This window comes from Cervus canadensis, chromosome 1 (genome assembly GCF_019320065.1).
Source record: "Cervus canadensis isolate Bull #8, Minnesota chromosome 1, ASM1932006v1, whole genome shotgun sequence".
Lineage (NCBI taxonomy): Eukaryota > Metazoa > Chordata > Mammalia > Artiodactyla > Cervidae > Cervus > Cervus canadensis.
This window is the reverse complement of record NC_057386.1, coordinates 46,717,527-46,737,529: the sequence shown is the minus strand read 5'-3', so window position 1 is coordinate 46,737,529 and position 20,003 is coordinate 46,717,527. Positions and strand designations below refer to the sequence as shown.

Sequence of the window (20,003 nt, the reverse complement as noted above, 5' to 3'; positions counted from 1 at the left end):
AAAAATAATTAAACCAAAGTTGTCCATCAAGATCAGCATCCTTGAAATAAAAAAGAAGGATCCTGGCTCTTGGACTTTGTTAATTATGCCTCTTTTTCAGCCTTGATTCTACTACCCGACCCTCCTTAGTCCCAAGGGGGGAACCTTACTGCTTCCAAGGGAAGGATGTGACCTGAGGCATTCTCATTCAATGCTTCCCAGGGCCACCTGAAGTGACTTGACTACACAACTCCATCAAGCCCCCTGGTCAGAGTCTCCACGTGTGGTCACCTCTGTGCCTGGTCCAGCTTCCCTGTCCTCTGCTTAGTCAGCAGCACCCAAGGGGACCCCCACTGCATAACCTCCTCTTGGCCCTCCCCCGACCCCAAGTCAGGCTGTGAAAACCTAATCCATCCTTTCAGAAAGGATGGACTGCGGCATTCACATCTGGTATTGAGGGCAGGCGTCCTTATCAATTCCAGGAGCATCTCTACTACGTGTGTGCTCAGAGAACCTGGGACCAGTGAGCGCACAGCATCATCTCAGCTGTCTTCCTGCAAGACCACGTTCCCCACGAAAGGAGACTGCTTTTTCTAGCATCCGTAAGACCACTGTAAAGACCTAAGAATTTAGCTTGTGCTGCATTCCAAGTCATCTTAAAAGTAAGCACATGATGGTCTAGACTCATTCAAGGCTGCTGTCTGGCCTCTAAAACTGGTGGTTCGCAATGCTCCCAGTACATCCACGGCTCTGCAGCGGGGCAAACAGAGCACCAAGCATGGGCACTCAAGAGTCCTGGAGGTGACCTACCTTGGCTTCAGAATCCAGGTTTGCAGGATCAGCCGGGATACTCAGCTCCACTGTTCGGGTTTCTACGGCAACTACTCCCACGGGTATTCCTCCTAGCCTGATAAAAAATGACCCATGTGAGGACCCGGTGGACGTCATCATTAGCGCTAATCATTTATTTTCCAATCCTACATCAACACCTTGGTGGAGGGGGAAGTGGAAACAAATATAGAGTCAGGGGGAAATCGGACTCTTCCGGGGGTAAGATATTACTTTACAGATTTGGTAAATATGGTAAATGGGAAGAAAAGTGCCCTCAGAGTCACTCCTATTCCCCAGCACAGGATAAATTTGAACCAAGGGTTGTACCAGAGAAGCCTCTGCATTGAGACTCAACAGCCTAGTACGTGTATGAGATCTTGTGCACAAGGGCATGTGTGCACATATGTGCACTTGCACACACACACACACATATTCAATCATTGTGGTAGTCAGGTGAAATTTCTCAGTTCACAGCAGGTCTTTGGTAAAGATGGAGGGGAATGGTTGGACAGGTGGTGGTAACCTGAAACTTCTCTGTAACAGACTTGTAGTTTTCTATGGACTACTAATAATGGGGTTCCAGGTAAGACATGATGGGAGAGTAGTTCTCACCACTGGGCGTGTGGATGGGGAGTTTGCAGATGTGTTGTGGGATGATGAAAGATATGCACCAAGTGTCGGGAGGTGGTTAAACAAGCCCTCAACTTCCTCTTCCATTGCAAAGAGCAAGGGGTCAGGGATAACCTTCAGAAATAACCTTGGTGGAACAGGTGATCTATATTGGAAGAATATATTTAATCTCCATGCTCTGTTAATTTAAAAAAAGCTCTTCAAGGGCTCAAAGCCTCTGCATCTGTACTCTATGACACCCTCCCACACGTGGTCCTCATAAAGATTTCCTAGTAAAAATCAGGAAGGCAGAGAGAGAGTGGGTGAGCGCAAGCGAGTATGCAAGGTACAGAGTGAGTCCTCACTCTGGAAAATGTGATTCAATCTTCACTGTCTGAGCTGCATTCCTTGGGGTTGGGGCTGGAGCGGGTTACAGGCTTTCATTCCCCACAGCATCTCCATAACAAACTTTTCCGTGGAGGATGGTCTTCGATTGTCACACTGGCTACTGGAGATGGATTCCTGTCATCACAAGAGGCCTGACAGGGGCCAGAGTGGGGACCACCCACCCCCTTGTCACTTGCCTGCACTGAATCAGAATCAAAAGCCCTCTAGACAACCAGACAACGAGCGGAAGGTACACAGGAGGGTTTAGAAATATTTCTGTTCACAATGATTAACAATCCAACTGGAAACTTGTAATTGCAAAAGCCACCCTAAATCGGTAACTTATAACTTATATATTAGGGCCCATGTGACCTAATAAAGAACATCTTTATCCGAGTATTACAGTTATTTATTGAACTTGAAAACAGCTCAGAACAACTTCTGTTTTCTATTATACTTCATATAAATTTTATCAGGCTAGCACATGAAGATGCTACATCTTGTTTTATAGTGTGTCCCTGGACAAGGTGCCATGGAATAATAAAAGACAATTTACAGCCAATAGCACACATATTCCAAACATACATACCAAAGATGAGTTTTGGCAGCACTTACAGTAACAATCCCAGAAGAATACATTTATATTTATTTCTCGAAATACCATTGCTTTAGAAAGAAGCTGGCTCCATTTGTGTTTTATATACTTGTGAGCATGTGTATGTGGTTTGGAGTAAGAAGCCCAGAACTCATCAGATGGAAAGAAAGAGAGTCAGGGTGGGTGTTGCAATAAACAACGGCAGACTTAACCGAAGCCAAGTCTGACTGATCTTGCTCGTGGAACAAGCCCTGTTCTTCCCATCATAAGTGGAAAGCATTATTCTCTTGTTTCCCACGGGAGGATCTTATAGACATTAACAAAGGTTTGGTTTATCTGAGGCTTAAAATCAGGCATGTTTTTTACAGAGGGGAAAACTGAAGCAGCGTATAGTTGAGAGATGCTTTTCAAAAAGTTGGTCCCAGTGTCCTTCAAAGACTCCCTATAACAAACCAATAGGTCCCAAGTAGAGGGGCTCTCTCCCCAGTGGGACTTCTCTAGGCACAAAGAATAATCCTCCTTGGGACTTGGAAGCCCCTGGCAAGGCAGAAGTCTGGGACGCCAGAAGAAAATGGGAACTAGTCCCTGGGAGGGAGCCGTGGTCAGGGCCGACTCCAGGCTGACTCTTACTCAGACCCACAGGGAAAGAGCCCGTCTGTGGGATTTGCCATCTGATGGCTCCGTGTCACTGGCAGCACGAGGTGTGCTGACCGGCTGGGCAGAGACAACCACAAAGCCTAGAATTATTTTCGAGGCTGGAATCTAAATCTCCCCCCGACGTGGCGTGCTTGAGAATCTGGAGCAGGTGCCACTTTTCACCAAGATAAGGAAAACTGATTGCCCCCGAGAGGCAGGTGAGCTCCAGATGTGGGTCCCCGGGGCGGCGTGTCTCTGCGGCGCGGGGCCAGATTAAGATCAGCCTTGGCAGGTGCTCGTTACAGCGAGCGGCACAGATTATTCCGTGCAGGGCTCGCTGTTGAATGAAGCGCTTCTTAGAGTGGGTATTAAAAATTTAATAGAAACTTCGATTTCCCACTTGAAAAATAGAGGTATTCCTGCAAACTATTCCAGCTTATTTTACTCCTGTTTCAGGTCAACTCTTTTTTTTTTTTTGTAATTCAAATCTGATGATAAGCCAGTCTAGTGCATTTGTTACTAGAATAATCTCGATGCCCTGAAGGAACTTCTTCCGGTTACACCGATCTTTCAGGGGGGTCACATAGAGAAGTAGGTGAGTCTGATTCAATGGGAACCTACTCTGAAAAGAAAATGTTCTTTGGAGCTGGGGTAGGGGGGTGGTGTCGCTGGTGAGCTATGGCTATTGTGGTTGGGCTTTACGGCCCCCAGAGAGCTTTGCTTTTGGCATTATGAAAAGGAAATGTTGTCAAAACCAGACTTCAGATTAAACGCGTCATTGGAGTTACATGCTGAATGACCACTGGGAACCAGGGCTCCAGTCAGGCTGCCCCGGGCATGACTACAATACAGTATTCCTAGGACTTTTAGCCAAAGAGAGCATTAATGGTAAAAAACCCACATAGCCCTTTGTTTTTGTTGTTGTTCAGTCACTAACTCCTGTCCAACTTTCTGCAACCCCATGGACCGTAGCTCACCAGGCTCCTCGGTCCTTCACTACCTTCTGGAGTGTGCTCAAATTCATGTCCACTGAGTGGGTGATGCTATCTAACCATCTCACCTTGTTTTCAGTTGCTTCCAAAACAAAAGAGGTCTTACCTGGCTCTGCCAACCACCACAGTCTGTGCCCACGGTTGCATGATCTCTGAGAAAGAGCCATAGTCAAAAAATCCACTCAACCACTGACCTTTCTGGGCTACAGAAGGGAAAGCAAGGAAACAGAAAACAAAGACGATCAGTTCATTCAAAATACACCAGAACTGGTGAATGGAAGGTTGGATCTGAGGAGTTATTTGGGGGAGTCCATTGTTGTTTTTAAACATATTATAGTAGATAGAAACATTAGGCAGCTCAATGTTCATCTGCCTACAGACCTCATCTCCTATTTCATTTGCTAGTCTGAATAAAAAGAATCATTTATCAGCGAAAGCATCATTTATTGTTAAACGATGGGGTTCAGCTAGCAGAGTTTGCGTGCTTTTAAATAAATAACCTGGCTTCTTTTGCAAAACACTACAAACATTTGTCAGAAGGCAGCCAAGTCATTAAAGATGTTTCCAAATGTCTATTTCTACTTTAAAACTTAGCTTACAATTTTGTTTGGTTCCACTGATTTTCTTTTGTTTGCTGTTATTATATCATTATAGCACAAACTGTATTCATGTAATAGTCATGCTCTGCATTTGAAAGGGGGGAAACAGGATTAAATTATTACAGGTAATATCTTAAAATTTGATTCCACTGATTTTCTTTCAATGGAAAGATGAAGATAGGCAAATAAGTATCAATATTAATGATCAGATGAGGACCCCAATTTGGGGAAGAGCTTCTCTGCTAGAAAAGCAACAAGATACACTTGCTTTATTTACTGCTGACAAAGGATAATCTTACTAAAAGAAAGGGCCATGCCCATATACTCTTAAAAGGTATCAGAAATAGGAGGTTCTGATACCTACACTTAATGTCATTAACCTCCCTTGTGCATGGAACTACTTCACTGGCAAGACACATGACTTTCAACATCTTACTTTAAGAGAAACAACTTCTGTTCCACAGGTATCCATGTTTGACCAAGGACCCATCAAAGCCTCTGCAAACAGCCTCAGCTGTTTCCTAGCTGCCCTCTCAGCTCACCATTTCTCAGTGAGTCTTCTAATTTGAACGTGGCCCTCCGCCCCCTAAAAACCCAAGTCCAAAACCAATTAAAAGTGGAGATCCAAGCAAGCTAACCTCTGCTGACTTAAACAGGATGGAGAGTGTTTTATCAAGACTAAACTTGTAATTACTGTGTTCTACATTCCTTGCCTCTATGGCCCCCGTGTAAAATGTGATCATCCATTTCAAAATTATCTCTCTATCGTGAGCCCAAAGCCGATCGTTTAGATTCTGGGCTCGTGTTGGGCGTCAGTTTGAAGAATATCGTGGCACTATCTCCTCTAATAAATGACTTTAACTTTTCACCTAGAAGATATCTGCTTTAACTTATCACAAGGAATCATCTGCTTTCTTTAACGCTTCTACTAAATTAAAATCTGAAGTCACTCGATTTGGGAGCGAGTGTTAGCTGCACAGAGACAGCAGGATGAATTACTAGGGAGTTGATGAAAAAATATTATCCAAAAACCAGAAAACTTAAGTTTTATCACAAATTCACTTTATTCTGTGGTTCTCATTAATAATAGCCAGGATAATGCCCATCTACATGTGCACACACACCTGTTCAACCCCTGAAAAAGGGCTCAGACTTTGATGAGGGTTCTAAACCAAACTTCTAAGTGCCTCTAAGGTTATCGAAGTTTCGTTAAAAAATAATTTAATTCGTTTATTTATTTTTGGCAGTGCTGGGTCTTCACTGCTGCGTGGGCCTTTCTCTGGTTGCAGAGCATGGGCTCTAGGACACGCGGGCTTCATTAGCTGCCACTCCCGGGGCCCTAGAGCTCAGGCTCAACAGCTGTGGAGCACGGGCTTGGCTGCTCCAAGGCACGTGGGATCTTCGCAGACCAGGGATTGAACCCATGTCCCCTGCAGTGGAAGGCGGATTCTTTACCACTGAGCCACCAGGGAAGCCCAGGATATTGAAATTTTAACTTTGTACGCCTGGATCATTTTATGATTCTTACTTCAATAATAATGATTTGGAACTACAGACTTCATTTCAAAGCGGAAATATTTTTTTCTTTAAAACCCCTCCTGCCTAATATGTTGGTTGATGGAGGGGAGTCATTGGAGGGCTACAGGTATTATAGGTGGGCTTTACTGGGTCCCCTCAAAGAGCAGGTCATGTTCGATTCATCGGTAGAACTTAGAAGCCACCTAACATGGCTCCCCATTATTCCCAGGAGAACACTCTCTAGGTCTTGTTCTGATTTCTCCCAGAAAAGTCCTGCATTTTATGACTGATAGATATCTTAGGTCCATGGCTGTTATCGTAAGTTTTGAAATAAAAATGAGGTAGGGCAAAGATTATTATGGTGATTTGTCTATGCAGAAAAACTATTTAATTTTATTAAGACTAACAAGAAAGGGCATTGAAGACAACAGGTAAGGTTTTAAATTAAAGTCAACCCTACTCTGGTGATTTTCTATCTACAGTTAGGTTTCCGAATGAAGCCTAACTCCTAAGTGACCTTGCCCAAATCACTTAACTTCTCTGAACTTGTAAAACGATCATCTCATTTTATCTCTGAGAAACAGGAAGTCCAAATAAGATGGTGTAGATGGAAGTGCTTTACAGTCCCACCTGGCTTTACAGGGGGTGCCCATAAAGAATTACTAAGCTTTCCTTATGAAGAATTCTTTTTTCTTTTTTAACTCTTTGGCTGCACACATAGTATGTGGGATCTTAGTTCACCAATGAGGGATCAAACTCATGCGCCCTGCACTGGAAGCGCAAAGTCTTAACCACTGGACTGCCAGGGCAGTCCCTGAATACCTCTTTCTCTTTCAGCAAAATCACAACGACTTTTAAATTTAAGGAATTATCTTCTGCATTCCGTTCTTTTAAATACAGCCCTTTGTGGGGGTGGGGTGGGGGAGGGAACAGTTGCAAGAAACATGCAAAAAAGAACAAACATTTTCTCAAAAAGCCTAAAAATGTAGATTCAAAATGTAGCAAGAGGATTTAGGGCTTCACAAAAGAACTTCCTGCTACAAAAGGTTTGTTAAAATTGCCAAGTGAACTGACAAACAAGAATGTACATTTGTCTTAGGTGAAGTTACCTCTTTTTTTCCCCTGTTGTTGCTTTTTAAGTTTGGTAAAATTAGCCCCAAGACAGAGGGATATATTAGATAAACATGGGGGGAGGGCTTGTTCTAACCCAATATAGTTATCAACTTAAAAGTTCTGTCTTCCAACCAGGGAAGGCAGCAACTTCCCTGGTGGTATAGTGGGTATGAAATCTGCCTGCTAATGCAGGGGACCTGGGTTCAATCCCTGGTCTGGGAAGATCCCACATGCTGCAGAGCAACTAAGCCCGTGCACCAAAACTGAGAGAGTCCACTTACTGCAACGAGCGATCCTGCGCACCACAGCTAGGACCCAACAGAGCTGAATAAATAAAGTTTCAAAAATGGCGATAAAATAAATTATACATCTCTGTGTACACAGACTAGATGGTCAAAGATGCTGGTCCTATAACTCTTAGACTTTATGGCTTATATTTAACTGTTTTAAAGTTTTTTGAGGCCATTAAGTAATAAGGGCTCCAATAACAGAATAAAAAGAAACGTACTAATGACCACAGGGCTTAGAACTGACTCAGCAGCTGATTTCATTCATTTTCCATTTGTTCTTGATGGATTTTCTACCTTTTCCTTCAGAGAGCTGCTGTTTTTCCAGATTTCCCTCATGCCCAGGCACTTCAGGGTCTATGTTTTCTTTGTCATGTGCTATCGTGCAGGAATTGGTTGGTGATGGAAAGGAAGACTGGAAGCCTGAGGGCCAGGGTGCCACAGACCCTCTAACATACACATACTTGGGTGAGGCCGGCCTGCCAGCATCCACCGAGGGTCATACGGCGCCTTCGTGGGCACAAACTCGATGACTCTGTCTATCGGATCCTTGGAATTCAGGAGAGGAACTGAACTGTATACACTCTAGAAGGCGATGGGAGGGGAGAGCACAGCGGTCAGTGAACAACTCTTAACTCAGGAACAACCGTGACGGACAAAGCAAGCAGGACCCACACACGGAAGCACGCCCGCCAGTCCCATCCAGCAGCTGGCAGCAGCCCCATCGGGAGCCAGGCCCTGAGGAACAGGTACAGCTCGCAAGTCTCACGTGGGAGCCTGCTAGAAAGTGGGGCGATTGGACTCTTGATTTCAGTGCACCAGGGCTCTCTGGGAAGTCCCCCAGAGGGGTGGACGCCGATGACAAAGGGGAAAGCCCCACAATGAGGAAGAAGCCGTGAGAAGCTGGGGTCTGAGCCCAGACAGGACTCATGGCTGGAAATCATCAGAAGGGGGCCTGCCCCCTGAAACCCAAAGGCGTTTTAAAGAAAGGTAGGAGGCAAAAGATGGCTATAAGGAAAAAAAAAAAAGAAATCAACAGCTTCTAGAGAATATTTTGTAAGAAAAAAAATCCTTCTCCCATAAACAAGTCTCACACGCTGAGGCAGTGAGCTGTGGCAAAAAAGCTGGGTCCTTCAGGCTTTTGGGTGCCGGCAGCAAGTGGGGAGGACTCACCTTCGGCATGTAAGACAGCCAGTGCAGGACGGTGAACACCCCCTCAAAGTCATCACAGACGGTGCTGTGCGTCACCCCATTGTTGTGCATGATCTGGATGCCCCCCAGCTGGTTGTTCGAGGTGTATACTTCCCTCCCGAGGACCTAGAGAAACAGGCCAGAGAGAAGACGTTCATCCCGTCAGAGAGAAAGGCAAGGTCTGCCTCATAACTGCCACTAAAATGGATTCTTTTTTCTGCAAGACAGAGAGTCCGGCCTCCGTGGGCTGTGTTGAGGGACTGTCTGGACCTTTGTCCTAAAAAGAATACTCAGAAGACACACAGGGCGTTTCAGACAATCACATATTCTGTGGCAATGTAAACACCAGCAAGCCCCTCTCTGTCAGCTGCCACAGAGGCGTGGTGGCAGGCTGAACCCTGAGGGGAGACCGCAGCGGTGGGTAAAGCTGGAGCCCTGAGACGCAGGCCACGCCGCGCTGCTGCCCACAGACACAGAAGGGGGAGTGCCTGCTTCTGACAACCTCAAGCGACGAGTCTCAGTTAAACAGGAGCACTGAGAGCTTTGGACTCCTCGTTTTTTCCAAGGGTTACTTTTCCCCTTTACACTTGATGTTTCACGTGAAATCCTGAAGCGACTCATGACACATACAAGAAGCCTTGAGCCTAAAGTCCTCTTTGTGTGCTGGGCACAGGGCAGTGATTTATGGCCAAACCCGCTTCTCCTGGGTCCTTTTCTCCCCAGGTTCCAGGGACTTCAGGGTCCTAATTCCCTGGTCTATCCACAAGAGGAGTTTAACTCTTGTGAGAGTGAAAAGCACCTGCGATTGGAAACCATAAAGTTTCCTTTAAAAAATAAAAAATAAAAGAAGAGAAAAAAAAAAGAGAGAGAGAACATTTTTTGACTCAGAAATTGTAGGGTTTCTTTCCCCTTGAAGATTGGTTAATAATTTCTTTTGGGGAGGGAGGTTTTCTGACCCAGCAGATGGAAGCTTGGCAGCCTGATCATGGACTCCTGCAAACTGCTGAGTGTATAGTAATTGCCAGTCATCTACAGTAGCCCTGGAGAGCTCTTAACAGTTGTGGAGCCGCTTACGGTATGTTACCTTTTCTTTTCCCTTTCTCCTCCTCCTCCTCTGGAAAATAACCACAACACAAAATTTCTTCCTTACTTTTATTCATTTCCAGCCTCTGGGGGAGAACCTAATAAGGGAGAGAGCAGCGAATTCTACCTGTATATTCCCATTTTGCCCCTTCCTGTTTGGAGCTGTGAGCAGCTCCCCTACAGGCTGGGTCAGCCCTGGGATCAAGACCTGCCAAAGGCTGAAGAAGCGGGCAGCCAGAGCCATCACCTCTCTGGGACCCAGCTGGCCTGGGTTCCATTTAGCTTCAGCTCCAAAGGGGAGAGGGGCTGGCTTCCCAGGGGGCTCACTGGTAAAGAATCCGCCTGACAATGCAGCAGACTCGGGTTCGATCCCTGGGTGGGGAAGAGCCCCTCGAGAAGGAAATCACAATCCACTCCAGCATTCTTGCCTGGAAAATTCCACAGACAGAGGAGCCTGGAGGGCTACAGTCCATGGGGTCACAAAAGAATCAGACACTCACTTAGCAACCACACAGCAAGAGGAAAGGTGGAAGAGACTCTTCTGAAAGGAATATGGGAGGCAAAATGGCTCTCAGATTTCTGCTTTCCTCACTAGGGAAGCACAGAGACAAGCCTTTGCTCAGCTTCTGAGCTGAGCGACGTGCCCCGCCGCGCCTTTGAAGGAGCCCCCGGAAGTGGGGAGGCCGAATCTGACCACTGGGCTCCCGTCCTCCGCCCAGTCTCTTTCATCTCAGCCGAGGCGCTGCGGCTCTTTTCTCATTCTCCTGCTGTCTCTTTCCATTTGCCCTCTCCCTGACTGATACACTGATCTCTCGGTCACTCGGCTTTCTGCTCCACTGCGTCCATATTACTAATAACACCTCCGCCACGGCCAGTTTACCTCATGAAGGCAGGAGCACATCATTACAAAATAAACTCATAACTTTGACATTCTAGCAAATACACGCCGTTTGTTATTTTTATGGCTTTAGTCTTTCTAACAGGCAGAGGGCATTACATACCTGTTTCCTTTCTATCGTTAAATGTGTGCACACATGCACACTCGCACATGCATCAGGAAACAAGATAGAGCAAAAAATATAAATAAATAAACCCAACCCCCAGCAAATGTCCAGAGCAGTCAGATGACGGGGGACCCTGGTGGAGGCAGAAGCCCTGTCACTCAGGGAGGCCGCGCTCCGATCTGGCTCTGGTTTTATGGACATCATAAACCCGATGGCCCACAGCTGGTCCTTCTGGGACAGACTGCCTCTCTGCCAGAAGTCGTTCGGTGTGATCAGCAGTATTTTTAATTATTAAAATAAAATTGGAAAGGGGGAAAAGAAATAAAAAGGAGACACTGCACTGACCCTGAATATCTGATACCCAGAGAGTATGTCAGGGGCCCACAATGCCTTGCTGCCTGGAAGCAAGAAAATAGCTAGGGCTATTTTGTACTCAGAAATGCTATTTTCTTTCCCATGAAACCCTGTCTCTAGGACTTGATAACGTCCAACCACTTAGAACCTCACGCCTCTGCCAAATCAGTAATGGACCCATCGAGAACCAATCTCAGAAAAAGGGACTGAAACCGACCAAGAGATGCTTAGCTGTTCAAATATACCTTCCTCAGACATCTTTGCCCCCTCATTTCAAAGAGGAAGAGAGCCTCCAGAACTGGGATCCTCCTGGAGGCTTCCTTGTCCACCCATTCCACCCCATATTCTTACATCTAATGGGAGTCAGATCTGGAAGGAGTAAGAGTTAATCACTTAGCATGTCTTCCCTTTACTAGTGGAAACTCAGGTTCTGACATCTTGGCATTGTTCTGAAAAGGCAGCAAGCAGTATTTCTACATTTCTTCTCCTCTGAGGAGGAAAACCAGGGCTTACTACAGCCAAGAACATTATCCTGGGCTAAAGAAATGTTTGCCATCTGAGAGGATTCATTACATTTGGGAACTAAGGATAAAAATTATATGGCAGACAGAGTATCCGAAGAGCTCTCTCTGGTCAGCCTTATCGCAGGAGGTGGGCAGCAGGGGGTGGGGGCAGGTGCAGAGGGGAAGGACACACAAAAAATGAAGCCTGCTTCACTAACCACAAACAAATGCTAACAATCATGGCTACTCAACAACTGGGGAAGAGAAAGCAGGAGCCTCCAGTTCATCTTCAACGACCATATGTTTGCAGCATGTACCAGGAGAATGAGGGCGCACACAACAGCTCCTGATTTACAGGGGTCGTGGCTGACTCAAGTGGTTTTAATGATTTTAGAATACTTCACAACAAAAGCTCCAACTGCAGAAGCTGAATCTGGGCAAAGACAAAACCCATTCTGCTCAACTCTGAAATGATGGCACTGGAACAGTTACGTTAACCCTGATGAGCATCAGGAAGGCAGAGAAAAGAACCCACCTAGACAGAACCACTGCTATGGTCTTCAATCTGTTGCCCTACCAGCCTTCTATGGCAAAACCTGGGGTACACAACCCTCATCAACATAACATTTTCGTGAAGTAGGTGAGCATCATTCATACAGTTTTATTCAACCTGGACACACCCATTCGTGTATAGGTCATGCTGCTTGCCACATTCCATTTCCGAAATTATTCCTTGCACATTTTATGCTGCATGATACAAACTCTTGGTTTATCTGCCAACAGCATCAGTAACCACTTAAACACAGGAACCACTCAAAACAGGGGGCGCTGCTGAGGCCCTACTTTGCCACCTGCTCCCAAGTCTAAGTGGAGAGGCAGTGCCATGAAATACTAGGAACAGGCACCATCTCTGGTCCCCTGCTGAAGAGTGCCAACGCCTACGGAGCTGAAGGAGGGCTCAGCCTGAAAGAGGATCTCCGTTCACTCTCCACATAACACTAAGCCTCATCTAGCACTCAGTCATTCCAGCTGGCAGACCTGGGAATTGAGGGCACTGCCTCTAGCCAGTGATTAGCACAACACCAATGTTAGAGGCTCCGTGAAAGATGCTAGAGAGCCTTTAGGAATGTTTGAGATGCACAGGCAGCACAGATGAACGCAGTCACACACACACAGAGGCCTGCACCACTGCTGCTGCTGCCGCTTATCTAGAGACGCTGCAGACAGCTCAGGTTTACCCCAGCTGACAGGCAATGAAAACAGTCTAATATACCGCCTGCTCTCGCCCTTAAATCCCTTTTTGGAGATCAAGATAAACTCGTTTCTTCCCTTCCCCAGTGCTCCAGACGTTTGAGTGAAGTGGCAGAGTATTGTGAGGTTTTGTGCAAATGAAATCACTGTGTAATACTAAATGAGTGTAGTATTTACTTGTCAGGATATTCGTCAGCACACAGGCTTTGAGCTTTCCGAGTTTCATAGATGCAACTTTAGCTCAATTTTTTTTCAAAAAAATTGCTTTTGTCCTGATATATACATATTATATCAGGGCCCCTCAGACTCAGAAGCAAATATTTGCAATTGCGTGCTGCAGATGTGTAAAATAATGATGCATATCGATGCATAAAAAAATGAAAATTCTGCTGCTGTTTTCTCCCACTTTACCCAACGTTTTCCCCTTTAAACATTCCTGGTGGATCTAAGAATTCAGCTATGCACGTGGAGTCCTTGCTGCCATCCTCTTTCTCATTAGGGTATTTCCACTCTCAAGAGGATTTCAGGAGGGGTTTTGTAAATTTCCTAAGCAATTGTCATCACTGGATTTCCTCCATGATTTTAGACATTAAAGTCACTCTGGGATCTGTCGGGATATTGATAAAGGTTTGGTTAAGGCAGAAAGGGAGAGAGAGATGAGAAAGAAAAAGTGGGAAGAAGGAAGAAGTATTAAAATAGGGACAAAGGAAAGGAGAAAGGATGAGAGAGAAGAGAAGGGAGGGGGAGTGAAAAGAGGAAGGGGAAGAAAAAAATGTAATAGCTCATCTACTCCTGGTGCTAACACCCTCCTCCTTGACCTGAGAAGACTACATTTTTAAAAGCTGACAAGTAATTCAATCTCCAATTAACAATTTTAAGTGGTGCAGCACATGTTACTGTGTAAATGTTTCTCCAGGAATACATCCAAGGGTGAATGGAATTAAACCTCTCGGGAGACAGGACCAGTGCCTATGAGACCAAGAATATTTGGGGGTTCCAAAATATAGTCCCTTAATACAGAGACCCAAGGTTGCAAATTCCTCTCCTGCTTTGTTGCCATTATTATCACTGGCAAACCGGAGAGCTGGTTGACAACTGGCAGGCTGGGACTAGAGAAGGGACACAGTGACATACTGGTGGCGGGGGATGGGGAAGCCTCTGATGTGAGCCATGGCTGGATTCAACACCATCCACTGCAAGACACCAAAATCTGTGTGTGTGTGTGTGTGTGCGCGCGCCTCTGATGTGAGCCATGGCTGGATTCAACACCATCCACTGCAAGACCCAAAATCTGTGTGTGTGTGTGTGTGTAAGACCCCAAATCTCTGTGTGTGTGTGTGTGTAAGACCCAAAATCTGTATGTGTGTGTGTGTGTGTGCACACGCGCACGTGCTCAGTCTTGTCCAACTCTTTGCGGCCCCAATGGACTGTCCGTGGAATTTTCCTGGCAAGAATACTGGAGTGGGTTGCCATTTCCTTCTCCAGGGGACTCTGGTGTCTCCTGCATTGGCAGGTAGATTCTTTACCCCTGCGCCAGCTGGGAAGCCCAAAAATCTCTTCATAAGCAGCAAAATTACAAAGTGGTCAGGTTTGCTGATGGATAAACTGGAGAAAGGGACTGTGCTACCAGCAGTAGAAAGGATATTTAGGGGACTTCCTGGTGGCCCCATGGTTAAGAATCTGCCTGCCAATGCAGGGAACACAGACTAGATCCTTCGCCCAGGAACTAGGGTCCCACATGCCACAATGACTGAAGCCCGCGCTCTAGAGTCAGGGCTTTGTAACAAGAGAAGCCACCGCGATGACAAGCCAGCACACCACAGCTAGAGAGAGGTCGCGTGTAGCAACAGAGACCCAGTGCAGTCAAAAATAAGTAAATGTTTTAAAAAAGAAAATATATTTATGCAAAAAGAAACTGAGATACAGGGAGAATAGAGGAATGAGGTAGATGGCAGAAGGAAGAACTGGGGTAGAGAGGAACCTCATGACAGTTTACTTGTCAAACGTATAAGAAAAAGACATAGACTTCCAGAGTCAAAACTGATGCCAGATAAAATCACTCATCTCAGGGATCCATCAACTGCTCATTTAGCTGCAGACTTGAGCATACTGACAATAAATTACCTCTAAATACAGGAAAAAATGTAAAAGTCTGGCCTATTGACATATAATTCACATATAGTAAAATTGTCCATTTATAGGTGTACGATTCTATGAAATCTGCCATCACATAGGCGTATAACCACCACCCACAACTGCCCCCAAAGTTTTCATCAGCCCCCAAACTGTTCTCATTTCCTTTGTAATCAATTCCCTTCTCCCACCCCTGACCAACACGGATCCTTGTGTCTCAACATTTAGTATGTCAACTTAAATTTATATTAGTGGTGTCTAACTGTGGTTTTAATTTGTGTCTCCCTAATGACTAATGATAAATATCTTTTAATATGCTAATGATAATATCTTTTTATGTGCTTATTTACCCATCCTTATACCTTTGGTGAAATGTCTCTTCAAATTTCTTACCCATTTAAAAAGTTACTGGGTTGTTTCCTATTATTGAGTTGTGAGAACTCTTTATATGTATACATGTGTGTGTGTATATATGTATGTATATATATATATTTATTTATTTATTTTCCAGTCACCTCCCAGGGGGTTTTCTGAGTAGATATGGGACATGAGGTTGGTACTAGAAGGCAGCTGGCTGTGTGACTGCCTCTGCCCACCAGTGGAGAGGCGCAGAGTTTGGTGCCTGCTGTGACCCGGCTTCTTGGGGAGTAACACCGACCTGTCATCTCTTCAGGCTTTCTGTTTGTGTTTTCTCATCTACAACTGGTGGGTGGCAATTTAACGTTTTCCTCTTGGAACACATGAAAAACCTGTTAGTTTTAACACAACAGGCACACAGTAAATGCCGGTCAACTGCCATCATTCTCACGACTCTATAAAAACTCAGCTCTCGCTGGCATTTTCAGCAAGCTGAACTACTATAAGCAAAAGAAGTCTTTCCTATTAGTGCTAATATGTGTTGGGGCTTCCTTAAGCAAAATGAGTGGTTTGATTTTCCTCTCCTTTTAGTTTTCCCCAGTGGAGATACTGGGTTTTTCTTTCAAAATTCTCTACCTGGGTTAGAATTAAGCTAGTAACTCTATATACTATAAAGTCATATTACATTAGGGTTGCTCTGTTGAGCTGCATAAACCTGCTTTATCTGTTGAGAAGACATTTTATCAAAGGGTTAGATAGAAAATGAAGATACCCATAAGTTGATGATATGTTTCAACGGTCTTGAGTTCCCATATTTGCATCTTACGCTCTTGGTTAAATTTGGATGAGCTCCTTTCCTAAATAAACACTGATTTCTCACTTTCTCTTATGTGCAAACTATTTTAAAGGGCTTAAATTCCAGACTCTGAGACATTAAAAATATTAGGACCCAGTCAAGAATCAACCAGAAAAACTCGAAGCCTGGGCATGGTAATTTGTACCAACCTAAACTGCTCTTAAAGCTTCTCCTTTCATAATTCAACACTCCTGACGGTGGACGTTAGCTGATTAGACTGTGTGAAGGCGGCCACTCTGAATGAGAAGGGACACAGCCAGATCTGGATCCATGCACAGGGGACATTCCTGAGAATGATGAACAGTCAGGAATCAGGTTTCTAAACAGTCTCGTTTCCTGCGTCTTTATCATATTCACACAGCAGTCTGTGCACAGCCAGGGACCAGGTCTGTCTTCGCCCCGGAAGACTGAAGTCCTTGCATTTCTAATCTACCAACGTGTGCAGTTCTTGCACTTTTAATTTATGAGTGTTTGGGGGGGACCTCTCTGACTTGGGAACATATTGGCTCGGTCTAATGCTTGGAGATTATTAAACTCGGAGCTATGCTCCACTATCAAGTCTACAGATCTTTTATTTAGAAGATATGGTGCTCTAAATGCACAAAGAGCTCCCTGTCACCTTCACATTAAAGCCCCTAGTGCCTGGTAAATGGAATTATATAGCTGTCATCTCCTTTCCCCAAAGTTTTAAGAGTACAATGGGCTCATTTTTTCACACTCCATCCCAGCTTCAGAACTAAGAGACCTACTTTGTATTGATTTAAGGTCTCAGAAATAAATAAACCTGCTTCACCGCTGTGATTCACAACAAATTCATGATACACTATTGCATGATATATTTCAAGCTCTGGCCCTGGCTCTCTTTTTCCTCTGGTGAGTGATGGGGGAGGTGGGAGGTAGTGGGGAGCTGCAGAGCTGACAGCCGGATGGTTATTGGAGATGGCTGCTGACTGCAAATCCAAGAACAGACATTGCTGGAGGAGTATGGGAATTTTTTTTTTTTAAACTGGGGGGCAGGGGTGAGAAGCTAATTTACTTGGGTTTCAGGCTGGGGTTGGGGGGGGAGAAGAAAGGTTAAGGGGAGAGGAGAGGGAGAGACGCAACAGCAGAGCTTCGACTGAACACTAATTTGCAAAGAAAGAGCAATGAACATGGCTGGAAAGAAAAGCGAAGAAAATTCAGCACAAGGCGGCATAACGTCTAAATGACTGGGAAGATGAAGATGCTGAGCTGCTCTGCTGAGGGCACCAGTCCTTGGGGGGCACTTAGCTTGAGTTCAGGGATGATGTTTTATGAGAGGCAGAACATGTACAGACCCGACACACCCCAGAACCTATGAAGTGGAGGCATCTCTTGATTCCAAGACTCAGGGAGCATCCTGGGGGCTGGAGAGCATGCTCTGGAGAGAGGGCACACATAGAGAGCAGGTCACATGTATGCGTGAGCCAGAGACTGCTCCCCGAGCTGAGCGGGTGAGAAACTAGTATCTGGTTTGGTTTGTGTGCCCGGAGGGCCTCAGAGTCCCTTAGTCTACATCACCCTACCGATTCCTGAAACGAGTCCCACTAAACTATCAATTTTAACTAGTATCTAAATATATAGCTCTCAGAAAGACCTATCTTTGGACTTTCCCAGTGGCCCAGGGGTTGCAAATCCACTGCCAATGCAGGGACACAGGTTCGATCCCTGGTCTGGGAAGATCCACACGCTACGAGGAGAAACTAAGAGCAAGAGGCTCAACCACTGAAGCCCATGTGCAGAGAGCCAGTGCTCGGTGACAAGAGCAGCCACCGCGATGAGTCCGCGCACCGCAACTGGAGAGGGGCCCCCACTCTCCACAACTGAGAAACCCCACGTGCGGCAACGAAGACCCAGTGCAGCAAAAAAAAAAAAGACCCTATCTTCCAGTCCTGTATCAGGACCTTGGCTTTCAACAAGGTGGGTGATGGGAGGTATAAAAGCCTGGGTGGACAGCATGCGGCAGACCCCTATGGTTCTAGAGAGTACTACTTCAGAGTGGTGAGTTTTAGCTGTTCCTCCAGTAATTAAAACTTATTTCATATTTTCAGCTGGCCAGAATGTTATTTTCTATCTTTGAAGAGCATTATCATCTTTACTACGTTTGTTCTTGAGACAAGACTGGACTTTGAAAGCAAAAATACATGGGAAAGAGTTTGGTTCTGTTCAGTTCTACAATAGGCCAGACCATCAAACTGGGAATCACTTTGTTAATTTTGAACTACTATTTAAGAGGAATTAGCTTGTATAGAGAAACAGACTAGGAAGAACTTCATACAGATGAAAGGGATTGGCTTAAAGAGAATTGAGTTGCCCTTCAGTTGAGTTTTTCAAGCATCACTGAATGACAATTTGGTAATGGAGTTACAGCAGAAATTCAAACAACAGTCGGACAGTGGGACTTTGGAGGATCCTTCCTCTTCCAGCAATAATTGTATGACCACTTGTTCTCAACATGAACAACATCACCACCATCACCACATGGCACTTATTCTTCTGTAATATGGGAAAAAAATTTTTTTAACTGTTATGCTCTACAACTCCCATTCCTAACCTTGCTAATACATAGTAATTTTATATATCACTAGTATGTAATAACTGGAAAAGGCAATAGCACCCCACTCCAGTACTCTTGCCTGGAAAATCCCATGGACAGAGGAGCCTGGTAGGCTGCAGTCCATGGGGTCGCTAAGAGTCGGACACGACTGAGCGACTTCACTTTCACTTTTCACTTTCATGCACTGGAAAAGGAAATGGCAACCCACTCCAGTGTTCTTGCCTGGAGAATCCCAGGGACGGGGGAGCCTGGTGGGCTGCCGTCTATGGGGTCGCACAGAGTCGGACACGACTGAAGCGACTTAGCAGCAGCAGTATGTAATCACACTAACACAGAATTCTCTCACATGTAGTTACTTTTTTAGATTCCCCACCAGTGCCCCAATCTATTCTCTCCCTGCCCGAACCTAACACAGTTCCCTGTCTACAAGGCAAGACACACCTTCATAGCATAAGACAGTACTAGAAATTAAAGAGAATTTAGGATTCAGAGACCCTCTGGCCTTCACCTTAAGGTAGGAAATGTATTTTACATAGAGGAAAGTGAGGTCCAAAGAGATAAGAGCCCAAAGCTGCTTTGGGCTAGTTGCTTTACCTAGTACATGGCAAGGAGAGGAGTAATAAAAAAAGAATTTATTTGTTTTTTCTTAGGGAAAAAAAAAAAGTCTGAAGGACTTCCCTGGTGATGGTTAAGCACCTGCCTTGCAATGCAGTGGGGTCCATCCCTAGTTGGGGAACTGAGATCTCACGTGCCGAGGCGCTTAACTAAGCTCGCGCACAGCTTAGAGGGTCCGAACTCCGCAACCAAGATCTTTCGTGCTCCAACCAAGATCCCACGCAGCCAAATTAATAAATAAACAATTTTTAAAAAATCTAAAGGCTCTGATGGGCTTCCCAGGTGGTGCTAGTGGTAAAAAAAACCCATCTGCCAATGCAGGAAACATAATAGACACAGGTTCAATCCCTGGGTTGGGAAGATCCCTTGGAGGAGGGCATGGCAACCCACTCCAGTATTCTTGCCTGGAGAATCCCATGGACAGAGGAGCCTGGAGGGCTACAGTCCATGGGGGTCACAAAGAGTTGGACATAACTGAGTGACTAACATCAAAGGCTCTGGAACTTCAAGAAGTTTTAGCACATTTATAATAGGC

The 20,003-nt window shown here is 45.3% G+C and overlaps 1 protein-coding gene across 8 annotated transcripts in view; it reads right to left on the bottom strand.

Annotated features, from left to right (window-relative positions):
• Positions 1-20,003, bottom strand: part of ACACA (acetyl-CoA carboxylase alpha) — a 274,450-nt gene that overhangs the window by 34,631 nt on the left and 219,816 nt on the right. For all 8 annotated transcript variants that reach the window (XM_043481750.1, XM_043481768.1, XM_043481775.1 and 5 more), the window contains 4 exons: positions 8,720-8,863; positions 8,011-8,131; positions 4,136-4,232; positions 790-886 (listed from right to left, as the gene is read on the bottom strand). In XM_043481750.1, the coding sequence (XP_043337685.1) occupies positions 790-886; positions 4,136-4,232; positions 8,011-8,131; positions 8,720-8,863 (459 nt within the window). The remainder of the gene's footprint in view (positions 1-789; positions 887-4,135; positions 4,233-8,010; positions 8,132-8,719; positions 8,864-20,003) is intronic.